Source organism: Gracilinanus agilis, chromosome 3 (genome assembly GCF_016433145.1).
Source record: "Gracilinanus agilis isolate LMUSP501 chromosome 3, AgileGrace, whole genome shotgun sequence".
Classification (NCBI taxonomy): domain Eukaryota; kingdom Metazoa; phylum Chordata; class Mammalia; order Didelphimorphia; family Didelphidae; genus Gracilinanus; species Gracilinanus agilis.
The window spans coordinates 594,480,373-594,494,854 of NC_058132.1; the positions used below are offsets into that span (position 1 = coordinate 594,480,373).

At 37.6% G+C, this 14,482-nt stretch overlaps 1 protein-coding gene across 1 annotated transcript in view; it reads right to left on the reverse strand.

The window, feature by feature from the left end:
- Window positions 1-3,640: 3,640 nt before the first annotated feature.
- ORC2 (origin recognition complex subunit 2) overlaps window positions 3,641-14,482 on the reverse strand; it is a 61,956-nt gene continuing 51,114 nt past the window's right edge. Inside the window, exons 13-17 of the mRNA XM_044669393.1 lie at window positions 11,854-12,000; window positions 11,064-11,235; window positions 7,540-7,601; window positions 6,159-6,277; window positions 3,641-5,178 (exon numbers count right to left, since the gene is read on the reverse strand). Of these exons, the coding sequence (XP_044525328.1) occupies window positions 5,092-5,178; window positions 6,159-6,277; window positions 7,540-7,601; window positions 11,064-11,235; window positions 11,854-12,000 (587 nt within the window). The 3' untranslated portion in view covers window positions 3,641-5,091. The remainder of the gene's footprint in view (window positions 5,179-6,158; window positions 6,278-7,539; window positions 7,602-11,063; window positions 11,236-11,853; window positions 12,001-14,482) is intronic.

Consider the following 14,482-nt stretch of genomic DNA (forward strand, 5'->3'; position numbering starts at 1 on the left):
TTTATTTGCCACACCATTAACCAAAACTTAAGACACAAATTTGTCAGTATTTTTACTGTACGGAAATATGAAGACTGTCTGTTTTAGTAAAAAAAAGGTTATTTTATTTTAGTACTATATGAAAAACCTAAACAGACTGAAAAAAAAATTTTAAACTATTGAACTGTGGAAATGGCTACCTTCTACAGTTGTTTTTCAGTTGTATCTGACTCTTAAATAACCCCATTTGGGTTTTTCTTAGCAAAGAAAAAAAAGGGGGTTGTCATTTCCTTCTCCAGCTCATTTTATAGATAAGGAAACAGGCCAACAGAGTTCATTGACTTTTCTAAGGTCACACAGCTAGTAAATGTCTGAGGCCAGAGTCTTCCTGACTCCAGGTCCAGTGTTCTATCCACTATACTGCCGAGCTGCCCTTCTACAGTAGGCCTCTCCTAATCCCTACAGCCAGTCAAGAGAGGCCAGCAAGATCAAACTGTGGGCAGACCTCCTTCCCCCACTTTTTCTTCTCTGTTGCCCAGTTTCCTATAGATACTACATGCCCATCCATCTCTTATACAAGCTAATCCCTACCAGGAAGAACTCGGAGCCTATCTTCATTCTGATCCTTTACGCCCTTTCCCATAGTTGCTGGGGCTTTGACTTCTCCTGCCGCTTGGATAGCAAAAGCAGGGAAGTCACCAATTACAATCCTGAAGTTAAGATGGTGGACTTTTACAGCTGCCCTATCGTGGCTCCCTCAAGCTACCAGACTTCTACTCTGTCTTGAAGCTAAACTTTCTTTAGGCACATTGTCTGCCCCCATTAAGAGGGATCCCTGTCCCTTGGGCAGTACTTTTTGCTTTGTAACCCAGTACTCAGAGCTGCATGACAGTAAGTAGTAAATACTTTTCTGTCCTGGGCTATTTTTGAATGCTAAACCAGGTTGCCAAACAGACCTAGAAGTTTCGATAACTTTATTTACTGGGACCATTATAAATTCATGTTATCCAGCTTCCACTGGACCCTCAGTGCTTCAAGGCCAACCTTTTGTTCCTCCCCTGTTGATCCCTCTTCTCAGTTCTGAGAGGCTCCTCCAGACATTCTGCCTCTTACATGACTGAGAAAACAGGCCTTTTGATTGTTCACCCCTTATCTCTTCACCCCCAAAGCCTAGACATTACCTCCCACTCTGTTCCTTTTCCTCAGCCTCTCTCCTTGCCAAGGACAACCCCTCCCTGTCTGCTTGACCCCATCCCCTACGGCTTTTCCCAGCATATTGCAACCCCAATCACTCCACTCACTGCCTCTTCCTATCAATTGGTTCCCACCTTGCTGTCTTCAAACCTGCCCAAGTTTCCTTCATCCTAAAAAAAAAAACCCTACTTTTCCCTACCTCCCCTCAAGCTCACATCCACAAGCTCTCCTTTTCTCAGCCACTCTCTGAAGAGGCTGCCTCCACTTTCTCTCCTCACCCCTTTGTAATCTGGCCAGCCTCTTCCCACACCAGTATATCTAATACACCGGTGCCAAAGGAACTTGATCTGGCCACGTCACTTCTCCACTGAACAACTCAAGTGGCACCTTATTTCTTCTAAGATAAAATAGAAACTCTCCCATTTAGCTTTAAGCATCTCACAACCTGGCCCATTGAGGTTTTTTCCAGTCTCAGTATAAGGTATCCTCAGCCACTTTGCAGTCTAGTCAAATGATTTGGCCTGTCTGCTCACACAACTCCCATCTCTCATCTTCCTGCCTTTGTACTGGCCATCCCATGCCTTGAAGACATTCCTTTCCCCCTTCCTCCACCCCAATCCCCCTTCCCCACCAGCACCAATTGCTAGTGCAGCCCCTCTGAAACCCCTCCTGTATTTAATGTCGTATTTTGTTCTTTACAGTTATTCTTACTATACTTCTATATGTACTTCTAAGTGTGCATACATACCTATATACTTCTGAATATATATACATATATATGTGTGTGCTTATCTTGCCTATTAGAATGTAAAATCCTTGTAAGTAGATTGTTTCATTCCTTGTACTTGTATCCCTAGAGCCTGGTGCAAGGCCTAACACATAGTAGGCACTTAGTAGTTTTGAATTGTATTTGCTTTTTCCAAAAAGTTGTACAGATGGCAGAATAATTAAGAAGGTCGTGTAATGCACTGAATTTCTAAGTAAATTCTAGGAAAAGCCTGGCAAAAACCTAGCCATTACCACATTTTGCATTCCAAATATCTGTAATACACATTAAGAACATGATACGCTCCACAAAGTCAACTTCAAATTACTAATTATATTTCATAAGAATTTTTCACTTTTCAAGTGGAGCAACTAGAGAAACAATTTTGTGCTCTCTTTTCTGAACTATTTAATTGCTGTGAAAAATGCCAATATGCAGGTGGCATTGTTAATGATCAAAAAAGGAAAAAAAGTAAGATACTAAACATAAAATTTCCCCAAATTAATCAGACTCTACAAGAGTTCTTTCTTCCCCCCAAGAATTAGTACCATCATAAATCACTGTTAGCTGATGGGTGGTTGCTCAGGCTGGACCTTCAAAAATCATTCTGTCTTCAAGAATGCAGAAAGTACATGAAGTAGCAAAAAGCAGATAAAAGTTATTTTCAAGGTTCTACTTTTTAGAAAAAAAATCAACATCTATAACACACAGGTTCTTAACCTGGAGTCTTTGAACTTTTCTTTCTTTCGTGATAAATGTATTAGGTTTCCTTTTCAAGTGTTTTATTGTATGTATTTAAAAAGATTACTCTGAGAAGGGGTTCATAGGCTTCATCAGCCTACCAAACGGGTCTGTGACCAAAAATGGTGAAGAACTCCTGATTTAGAGTAATGTTTAAGTAGAGTACTGGTCTTGTAACACATTTTTAAAGTTTTATAACTTTTCATAAGTTTCCTTATGAATTTTTCCTGTAATAAAAACATTTAAGCAAATCCAACTGGCTTAGCAACTGGGTCTAATTCCACATCTATAGCTTCTGCCACTTGAAGGGGAATTTCAACAAATTTCAAAAGGCCTTTTTCCTTTGTGCATAATGAAGTTGAGTTTTCCTTTTTAGCTCTGATATACTGTTGAAATGTTGGTTTCTGGTGTTCCTGTTTATTATTATGCATTTAGCACCATGTATAAGGTCAGAACATAGATTATAGCTCCTAATTTGAAATCAGTCTTCTAGAGATTTTTGAGGATGAAAAATTTAAGACCTCTGAAACTAAGCCTGGTAAAATCAGATTGGTTTTCAGGCAGCCAAGGATCGCTATTCTTGGGTCTGATGGTGAAAGCTTTTTACTTTGGTCGGACCTGCCAGAGTTTACATTCAACTGACATAGCATCTGAGAATTCTGGATCACCCTCAAGTCACAATGAGGCATGAAGATTTCCAGAGTTTCCATACTTTTCAAGGTCCTGACCTATTTCAGAGACCAGGGGCTTGGGTGAGTGAGAGTGTGGAAATTAATAGCAAATAACAGGTAGGGAGTATAAGAAACAAAGGCAGGTATTCATATATGGGGCCGATTGCCTGGTCTTCCACTTTATTTATACACACACACACACACACACACACACACACACACACACACACACACACACACACTCCACAGGTTTCCTGTTATTTTTTTATAATGTCTTTTTTCCCCCTTTTCCTCCATCAAAGCTCCTTTTCATCTTAGCTATATTTCATCAGTATCAGTATAAAAGTGGTTACTGAAAGTGTCCTTCAGTGTTTGGACCTATCACACCCCTTGGAGACAGCCCAATTAAAAAAATCATGGCAAAACTCTCAGCAGTCATTTATTTTCAGGGTAGTCAACGCAACTACTTTAAATATCTGCCAGTAAGCTACTGAGTGTCTTCCACAGGATCAAGTTGTGACACTGAAGGGCTACTTGAATATACTGGTAAATCACAAAAAAGACAAAATAGATCTTGAAGTTCTAAAAGAGACAGAAGGACAAGGCCTCTGTAGCTCTAGTTTTCCATAAAGCAGGTATGTGAGATTCTTCCTTTTTCCTTTCTTTCAAACCTAAGAACAAAAGCTCCACTAAACATCCATAAGGTATTTGTTTTATGTTTTATTTCATTTACTGTTAAAAAAGACATCCACTTTCATTAATGGAAATAAAAGTTTAAAACCACTTATCTTTAACATACCTGTATGTTATGAAATTAATGAAACATAGTTTAAAAAAAAGTCAAAATACAGGAATACTGAAATTTTTTATTTACCATTGAAGTCAATTACTAAAATCTAATCAAAGAGTTCAGTTCCTGTTCTAATCTGGCCTCCCATTTGTGTCAAGATAGCAGATACCTCAGACCCAAGAACCATTGTTTTAGGTTACGCTCTGTTGTTAGTGTGCCCCTCGGTAAGGTGGACACTATTGTAATCCACCCATCTTTCACATTTGTTTCTCCCCCTACCAATAAATAATGTGTCCCCCCTCCCCACCTCTCTCTCATCTAGTATAAATGTAAAAGGGGGAAAAGAAACATTTTCTAATCCTTCCCCAAAAGCACCAATTCTTGGTGTTTGCTGCTTTAAAACAACAACAGCAAAAACAACAATAAAAACCACTTTTAAAACTCTCATTGCACATCAGCTCAAAGATACAGACCTGCACACAAACAAATTTAGTGAATGCTCATACCTCAGTAGTTCATACTCTGGAACCCGCATGCTTGCAATTGGTCAGTTTGGGGACTGTTTAAAAGGGCCCTCAGAAAATTAAGGATATCACCTTCCCTAGTATAAAATGAAATCCAAAACCTTCAGTTTCGAATAGTCCCTGAGCAAACTGCTCTATCCAGCCAAGACTCTCCAGAGAGAGGTAATCAAAGAAAGGCACATTTTCTCCAGTTTGAGGGTATAGGCATAGTATTTGAGATGGCATTACTTAAATAGACTATTCAGAGCAGTCAAAAGAATTAAATTTGATGACATTTTGTTGAGTTTTAAAATCTTGCGTGCTGGAAAAATAATCTACTGCTGGTAAGTAAACATATGCTTTTGGTTATAGAGGCAGCAAGTGGAGCACAGGTCCCTCTATAGCAGCCCTTAGATGCCACAGGAGATTCAGGTTCAAAGGAAATCTTCAAGCCTCTTTGTCCTCTTTCTCCAAGAAATCAGTTAAGGTCCCAGTGTCAATAGGAATCAACAAATACTCTACTCCATCTGTTCCCTAAAGAATACACAGACAAAATGAAGTTTAGGCTGCAGCAAATGAGGCTCACAGCTCATCTGAATAACAAACACTCTTTTTTTGTTGTTTCTACAATGAAGAAATAAACTGCATTTCTTTAATTCCTTCTTAATATAAAAGTATGGAAACAAGCTCTTGCTCTGTCAGAGAACACATGTGGCCACCTCCCCATATACAAAGAGTTAACACCTTCCTTCTATAATAAAATAACCATATTATAGCAAGTTTTTACTACATAGGCATTCCTAGGTTTAAACAAAACATATAGGAACTCCTGAATTTAAGAAAAATATTAAAATACTTGAATCCTAAAAAAACTAATTGGGGGGGGGGGGAGCTGGGTAGCTCAGTGGATTGAGAGTCAGGCCTAGAGCCGGGAGGTCCTAGGTTCAAATCTGGCCTCAGACACTTCCCAGCTGTGTGACCCTGGGCAAGTCACTTGACCCCCATTGCCCACCCTTACCTCTCTTCCCCCAAGGAGCCAATACACAGAAGTTAAGGGTTTAAAAAAAAAAAAACTAACAGGAATACATCAAATGAAACACATCCCTTGCAGCTCTACTGAGGGAAAAGGAGAGGGTGGTTAGACTCTAGGTTTTATGTTCATTTAACACCAAGCTGTATTACAGCGTTCTACTGTATACCATCAAAGACACAACAATGCAAAACCTATCTTCCTTTTTTCTTTTAAAACCCTTACTTTCTGTCTTAGTATGACTTCTAGGACAGAAGTTAAGGGATTTGCCCAGGGTCACATAACAAGTCTGAGGCCAGATTTGAATCTCCCAACTCCAGGTCCGGCATTTTATCTACCAATTCCCACCTCGGTGTATTCCTGATAACAAAAGTTTAGGGATTCTGCTATATGATGCCTAATTAGGCTTAATCCACAGCCAATCTTGATCTGAAATAATTAGCAGCCTTCTCCTAGCTCTATAAGCTACGACACCAAGACTTACCTTTTTCGTTCTCAGAAGCTTATGATCCCTGAATTCAGTTAGTTGTGCCCGAAGGGTCAGATCACTATTAACCAGAAACGCTTCTCGACACTGCTGGTAGAAATCTTGAAAGGAAAGCCCTAGGGAGATGGACAGTTGAGATCCAAGAAAAGGAAGCAGTAAGAAAGGAGTCCACTGACAACCAGGCTAAAAACCAGAGTAAAGATGGGCATTTTCATATGTCCCTTGCTAGAGTCAAGTAAGTTCTCAACAAAGATTCTTAAACAAGTATTAGCTGAATACTTCTTTGTTTTAGGGCCAGTGCTAGGTGCTTATCAGAGAATTATGCCATGTTTCTGCCTTCAAAGAGTTGATAATCTAAGTCAAGTTTATTCAATCAAATATATAAAGTATATTGTGTTAAGTATATCAGTGATATGAACAAAGTTATATAAAACAAGAAGATGGAAAGAATACTATTGTAAATAAGAAATAGGCAACTCTTAAGATGAGGCAAAGCTGGAGAATGTTTTATCAGCTTGTGCAACATCACACATCCTTTGACAAAAGCAGATTTGTCTGTATAGTCTCAGCTGAATGAAACTAAACAAAATACCTATATTAACAGAACTGTTGTGAGCTAAAACCTGGCTACCTCCTAAAAATTTTGACCTAAATATTAAATTGTCTTTTCTATCAATGTAGAAGCAAATCTTTATTAAAGTCTGTCAAAAATACCATAAAAGTCTTGACTAAAATTTCCCTTAATAATGAAAATTCTTAGGGGGCAGCTGGGTAGCTCAGTGGATTGGGAGCCAGGCCTAGAGACAGGAGGTCCTGGGTTTAAATCTGGCCTCAGATACTTCCTAGCTGTGTGACCCTGGGCAAGTCACTTGACCCCCATTGCCTAGCCCTTACTGTTCTTCTGCCTTGGAGCAGTATTGATTCTAAGACAGAAGGTAAGGGTTAAAAAAAAATAATGAAAATGCTTAATGTAAAAACAAAACAAAACATGAAATTGGCTGACACATCCCCAGTCCATGCATACAACTTTAAAAAATTAGAGTACACCTATCCTGTCATCTACTTATTGTTGGCAAAATCCTAAAATTATGAAATGTGTGCTACACTAGTTTTTAAGTCTTGAGAATGTCCAAGGCTTTTAATGATACTAGAATTAATATTTCCTCCATTAAAAAAAGACCTTTACATTTTTTTAAATTATATGTAGAAAATATTTTGACAATTGTTATCTGACATTTTGTCATTCTGATTCTCTCCCTCTCTGAGGCAATAAATGGTCTGATACCTTAGATTATACAGTACTAGATTCAGTAAAAAGACAACTGAATTGGGCAGCATATTAGGAAGAAGCCATATACCATAAATACTGTATACTTACCTATATAAGATGGGTTTTCTTCATTCTCTAGCTGATACTTTATTAGGAGCCTGAAAATCCCCCTAAGGAAAAAAAATTCAATTCAGCATTTAAAAAGTGTTCATTAAAAGGAATGTTAATGTTAAGAGATTTAGTCAGAAAATATTTTAAAATCACTTAAAATATGTGCAAAGCATTTTGCTAAGGGCTAAGAGAGAAGCAAAGATAATAAGGCATGCCTCATTTATTCAATATTAATTTGTTGTTTATTATTCTTAAGAAGCTATATCTAATAGGAAAAGTAATTATAATAAACAATAAACAGTGTATACATAAGAAAGGTAGAAAGAAATCACTAAGATGATTCTAAAAAGAAAAAAATTTCCAACTAGGGGAATCAGGGAAGCAGTAGCATTTTAGCTGAGACTAACAAGATAGGCAGATTTCCAGCAGGTGGAACTAAGGATATGGGAAGATGAAAAAGCATACTTCAAGCATAAGAAACAGAATAAGCAATAGAAAAGATGATACAGTACATGTGTTCATGGAATGGCAAAGTGTTGAATGTCACAGGCCATTGTGATATATGGCCTCAACGTTCTCAAAGTCAGAGAAAGATCACTGAAGGGACAGGACCTCTGTCCAAAAACAAATAAAAAACTTGGGAGGTGGGGCCCTTCAGAGCCACCATAAGCTACTGAAGGGGTGGGGGGAGGAGAAAATGGGGACCCAGGCTCCCTGCTTCCCCAATCCCAAGAAGTCCTACCTACAGTCATCCTGAAGTCCTCAGCCATGTTCTTGCCTCCTATCCTGGCTCCTGGTCTCTTTCCATCTCTCTAAAACTTCTCCTCCAGCCTCAGCCCATATATGTACCCCCACACCCCAACCCCCAGTTTCCTCCAGTCACCTGCTGTCACTAGGAAGGAAAAAAAGAGGATCCCAACCACTTGGAGTGAATGAGATTATGATGATGTGCAAAAGGAAAAAGCCCCCAGCTGTCCAACTGAGTTCTACTTTGATTCTATTTTTCTCTTGCAACACAAATGGTCTTTAGACTAAGAAGTTTGTATAAAAAAAAAAACAAACCAAGAGCTGAAACCCAAGATAAATGATGAGATATTAACAGACTGCTTCCTTTGATTTTAAGTCACCAGGACCAGATGAACTATATCCAAAGATTCAAAAAGAACTGACAGAGAAGTTTGTTTAGTCACTGCCAATGATTTCTGAAAAATCTGAATGGCAGATTTGGAGGTAGGTAAAGGGAAAAGACTGTGAGAGTGACTTCAATTCCTGGCAAATGAGGGTTCTGAACAGCTGGGCCTCTGGAGCCCTGCCAGAGTAAAGCCAAGGCTTGAACATATAATCTAGTTCATTAAGCTAGATCTCTTACTCTACTCTCTTCTTATCTCTCTACTTCCACTCTCTCCTATATTTTATAAATAAGTTACTAAAATCATTTTAGGAACTGATATTTATTCAGTTGCTTGGCGACCACACCTTTAAATATTAAAATATCAAACTAAAAAACCCCTTTTCCCTCTTGCAGAAGAAGAGGTGTGGGTTAGACAAGTGACAGATTGGAAACTAGCTGAATGAGCAAATCCAAAGAGCAGTCATCAGTGATAAGCTGCTGTCACTTTAGGAAACATTTCTTTAGTGGAGTGTCCAAGGGCTGTTCAACATTAACTCAATGATTGAGATGAAGGGACAGGTGGAATTCTTACCAGGAAGAGCTAAGACCCACTAGATGTCTCAGACACACTTAGATGACCAGATGTCAAAGTCAGTATCTAAAAAGATCTCCACAAACTAAAACAATGGCCTGAATCTAAGGAGGGAGAACTTAAAGAGACACTTGTGTCCAACCCACATGTAAAGATGAGAAAATCATGACAACGGTTCCTATGAAAAAGACCTAGGAACTGTGATGGACTGCAAGCTCAGCATAAGCATGCCACAAGACAAAAGAGCTAATGCAATCATTGAGAAGGGAGCAATACCCAGACTGAGAGGGCTGCTCTGGTTAGAACACAAGGGGGGGCTCTTCTTGGCATTACCTCTGAGGAAGCCTAATGACAGGCTGAAGCACATCCAGAGAATGACTAGAATAATGGTGGAAGCTAAGCCTCAAGCACGTGGGTGTTAACATCTGAAGAAACTTGAGTTTCCAAATGGAGAAATGAAGATATGGGTATGGGGAAAAGACATGATAGTGATTCTCAAATACCCCAAGAACTGTTACCTAAAGCAGGGATTAGTTTGTTCTATTTTTCCTCAAGTAGTACATCTCTAAGCACTTGCTGAATATCCCAAAGGTATAGATTTAAGCTTTATAAGGGAAAAACTTAATTAGGGCTATCCAAAAATGGAATTAGACTACAATGGGAGCAAACAAACCCCCTTTTTCACCAGAGGTTTTTATTTAGTAAACCATTATTTTTCTTAATAACAAATTTCCACATAAGTTTTCCAAAGTCATATGATCCATACTGTCTCCCTCCCTTCTTCCCTCTGCCCTCTTGGAGCTAACAAGCAAAACATAATTCCATATTATTCATTTTTGTAAATGAATATCTTATAAAACCCAAACTCCAAATCATATATGCAAATAAACAAGTGAAAAATCATATGCTTTCATCTACATTCCCACTCCCCAACAGTTTTTTCTCTGGAGGTGGATAGCATTCCTTTTCATAAGACCCTCAGAATTGTCCTTTCACCAGAGGTTTTTAAGCAAAGGCTTGATTGATAACCATTTACTGAGGGCATTTTAGAAGGATGCCTCACTCGGGTAAAAGTAAGATTTGATTATTTCTGAAGTTACTTTCATACCAGATTCTGTGATATTCAGGAAGTGGCAGGATGAATTAAGGAGAGATTAAAAGCAGAAAGAAACAGGTTATCTAATAATTCAGCTATGCAATAAATGTAGAAAAATAACAGGGCAGCTAGGTGGCTCTGTGGATAAAGTGTCAGGCCTAGAGATGGGGGTCCTGGGTTCAAATATGACCTCAGACATTTTCTAGCTGTGTGACTGTGGGCAAGTCACTTAACCCCCATCACCTAGCCCCTACTGCTTTTCTGCCTTGGAACCAATACACAGAATTGATTCTAAGACAGAAAATATGGACTTAAAAAAAAACCCAGAGGGGACAAATACACAAGTTATTGGGGAGTTAACCTTAAAGAACACAGGAACTGATTAGATATAAGGGCTGGATAGAGGAATCAAAGTTGTCAGCTGATAACAAAAAAAACCCCACCAAATGGCTTCAAAAGACACCAATACTATTAATTCTTTTTTGCTTTTTATCTTTATTCCATTTCCACAATTCCATAAAGAAAAAAAAAAAAACAGGTCACTACATAATTCGTTGAAAATAATACTACCCAGTATTTGTTTTTGCATTTTTAAAAAAATGTAAAATTATTTTAAAACTTTGGGGGGCTTGAGGACAAATCTATTAACTAATTAGAAAAGTATACCTTTTTCATATTTCATGAAGTTCAAGAAAATTCTACTATTAGCTTTTATTTCTTACCTTGCATTTGGAGTAAGACTTCGGAAAACATGTGTAAGGGAGCTAAGAGCTAGTGTTCCACACTGCTGGACAAGTAGAGAGTTCTCATAGGAGGTCTCTTCAGTATAAGGCCTATATGTAGTTGTTTCATACCACAACCAGTTATAAAGGCTCTGTTTTGAATGATCCCACACTATAGAACATAAACAATTAAATGAGAAATTTTAAAATAATCTTCATATAGTGGTCCTTTGTTCCAAGAAGAAAATACCCCTAACTGGCTATTCAAGATCTTGCCCCAGAGACTCTCAGAACCCAGAAAATAGAAGGAGATTTTAAGTAGGGGATAAATGATCACTTATTTTGCATATTCCTTTTCAGGTTTGGGCTAGATGCCAAGATCTCTCCCAATTCTAAACTATTTTGTGATCTGGGGGAAAAAAATAACTAACTCCAAAATCTAACCATATTTTTCTTCCTTCAAAAGTTGTATCCTTTAATATATGCTGCAGAGCTGCCTAAGATTTATGACTCATATTGTTATAAGAATAATTTTTTACAAGGTAATATCTTTAGAAAAAAATAGCAATAGGGAAGCAGGTAAGGGGCTTGGTGGATTGAAAATCAGGCCTAGAGATGGGAGGTCATGGATTCAAATCTGGTCTTGGACACTTCCTAGCTATGTCACTTAACCCCCATTGCCTAGCCTTTACTGCTCTTCTGCCTTAGAACCAATACACAGTATTGATACTAAGATGGAAGGTAAAGGTTTTAAATAAAAAAGAAAGAACAGCAATAATGTTAAACTTACTGAGGGGAGCATTGATGTGATCAATAGAAGCAATGAGGTAAATCTTAGGTAGAGATGATAGTTGTCCAAGAATTTGCTGGCTTTTGTCTCCTCTCAACATTTGGCTATCCAAATTATGGATAAGGAGGAAAAGTTCCAAAGAAGAATCTAAAAGAAAAGGAAATTCAACAAATATTTTAAGTGTTAGAGGAAAGCCCAAGTTCATTGTTTTAAGAGGCAGCTGTAATGGTCCAAACATAGGGTGAAATATGCACGAATATAATACTGATATTTATTACAAGTATCATTTGCCCCTGATGACAAGGTTTCTAAGTGGTTCTTCTCTATTCTGAAACTTTTCAGTTCTTATGGACTTTATTATCAATGCAGATGATTCCTGGATCGAGATCATTATTCAAGTGTCTACTTGAAATTTCAAACCAGGTATCCCATAAACACCTCAAACTCAACATGACTAAAACTGAATTCATTATCTTTCCCTTTCCCAAATTTGAACCTCTCCTAACTTCTCTGTTTCTATAAAAGGCACCATCAGAGGATGGGAAGAGGCAGCTTTCAAGGGAAGAAATCCAAGTTATAAACAGCTATGTGAAAAAATGCTCAAAATCACTACTAATTAGATAAAAAGTAAATTAATGCAATTCTTAGGTGACATCTCATAGACATAAGATTGGTAAAATGGACAAAAAGAAAAATGATATATGAAGGAAGGGTTGAGAGAATGAATGCACTGCTGGTGGCCCTGTAAACTGGTCCAGCCATTCTGGAAAACAATTTTAATCTATGCTGCCAATGTCACTAAACTGTGAATAATCTATCAACCACAGAAACCCAAACTAGGCCCATACTTCAAAGAGATCAAAGGAGGAAATAATTTTATGTAAAAAAGATTAACAGCAATTTTTGTGGAGCTAAAGAACCATAAATAAAGGCAGCTGCCCATCAAATAGGGAATGGCTAAATAAATTATATGAATATTAATGGAATACTATTGTATTAAGTAAGAAATTACAAAAAGGATGGTTTCAGAGACACTTGAGAAGATTTGTTTGAACTAATGCACGAAGTGAGCAGAATCAAAAGAACAATTTATATGATAATAGCAACTGTATAAAGGAAACTTAAAAAACCTTATGAGGGGCAGCTAGGTGGCTCAGTAGATAGAGAGCCAGGCCTGGAAATGAGAGGATGTGGGTTCAAATCTGAGCTCAGATATTTCCTTAGCTGTGTGATCCTGGGCAAGCTACTCGACCCCAATTGCCTAGCCCATACTGCTCGTCTGCCTTAGAACTGATACTTAGATCCATACTCCCAAGAGATTAAAGAATTAATTTAAGATAGAAGGTATGAATTTTAAAAAATAATTAACAACTCTGATCAATGAAATAATCAACCATGATTCCAGAGAACCAATGATGAAGCATGCTATCCCCTACTTCCTAACAGAGCAATGATGGACTCAAGACACAGAATGAGATGTACATTTTTGTTAGTGGGCAATGTGAGAATCTCTTTAGCTTAATTACACATATTTGTCAAAAGAGTTTTGTCTTCCTTTTTTCAACCTTAGGATAGGGGAGATGGAAAACAGGAGAAATGGGAGGTAGATATAGAGATTTTCCAACTCAACCCCCAAAGAAAAGAGAACAAAAAAAAGAACAAAAAGAGAAAAAAAAATCCTCAGGCAGGTAAGAACAGCTTTAAAAATTGTATAATAAAATAAAACCAAGTTATTATACACAAAAGGGTGAAAATTTTATGTGAAATCCTCTCTTGTTCTCCAAGGGATATGGAAAGTTCATTTTATTTGAATTTAAAAAAAAATAAGAAAAAAAGGAGGAGGATGTTGGTGCTGATAAGTTCTGAAAGGTATTGAATCAGAGTGAAGGCATCTATCTATTGCAAATGCTGTACATGGAGACATGGTTTATTTCATAAATTATTGATAACTAAATATAAGCACAGAATAGGTGTTCTGGACCAGGCCTGGCTCATGTTAAGACAGTGATTCAGGTTACAACAAAAGAGACTTTATTTTAAGGGATGGATCTCTGGAAATGGGGAGACATACTAGAGGAAATGTGGATGATATAAAAATAAAAGACATCATTATCCTTCACCTCACAAAAATTCGCAACCTTATCATCATTCTCCTTCAACTACAAATCCAATCAATTGTAAAGTCTTATCATTCTGTCCCCAACATCTTTTACAACTGGCCCCTTCTGTTCCTTCACATGAACACTGCTTTTCACCTGGAATGTTAAGAGATTCATAATTGATATCTTTGTCCATAATCTCTCCTCCCTCTCAATTAATCATTCAACTAGTATTTATTAAGCTCTTGCTACATGCCAAGTCCTGTGTACTAGAGATACAAGAAAAAAAAAATGAAAACAACTTCTACTTGCAAAATGAGCTTATATTCTAATGGAGGAGACAAGTACATATAAAAACTCATGCTTTATAAATACAAATTACACACACATACACTCAAACTTTAGTGGTTCTTCATTTCCTCAAGAATGAAATACAAACTCTTCTGTTGGATATGTTATACAACCTATCCCAAAAATGTCTTGTAAGCCTTAGCACTCATTTCCTTCATCTATGGTTCAGCCAAACTAGT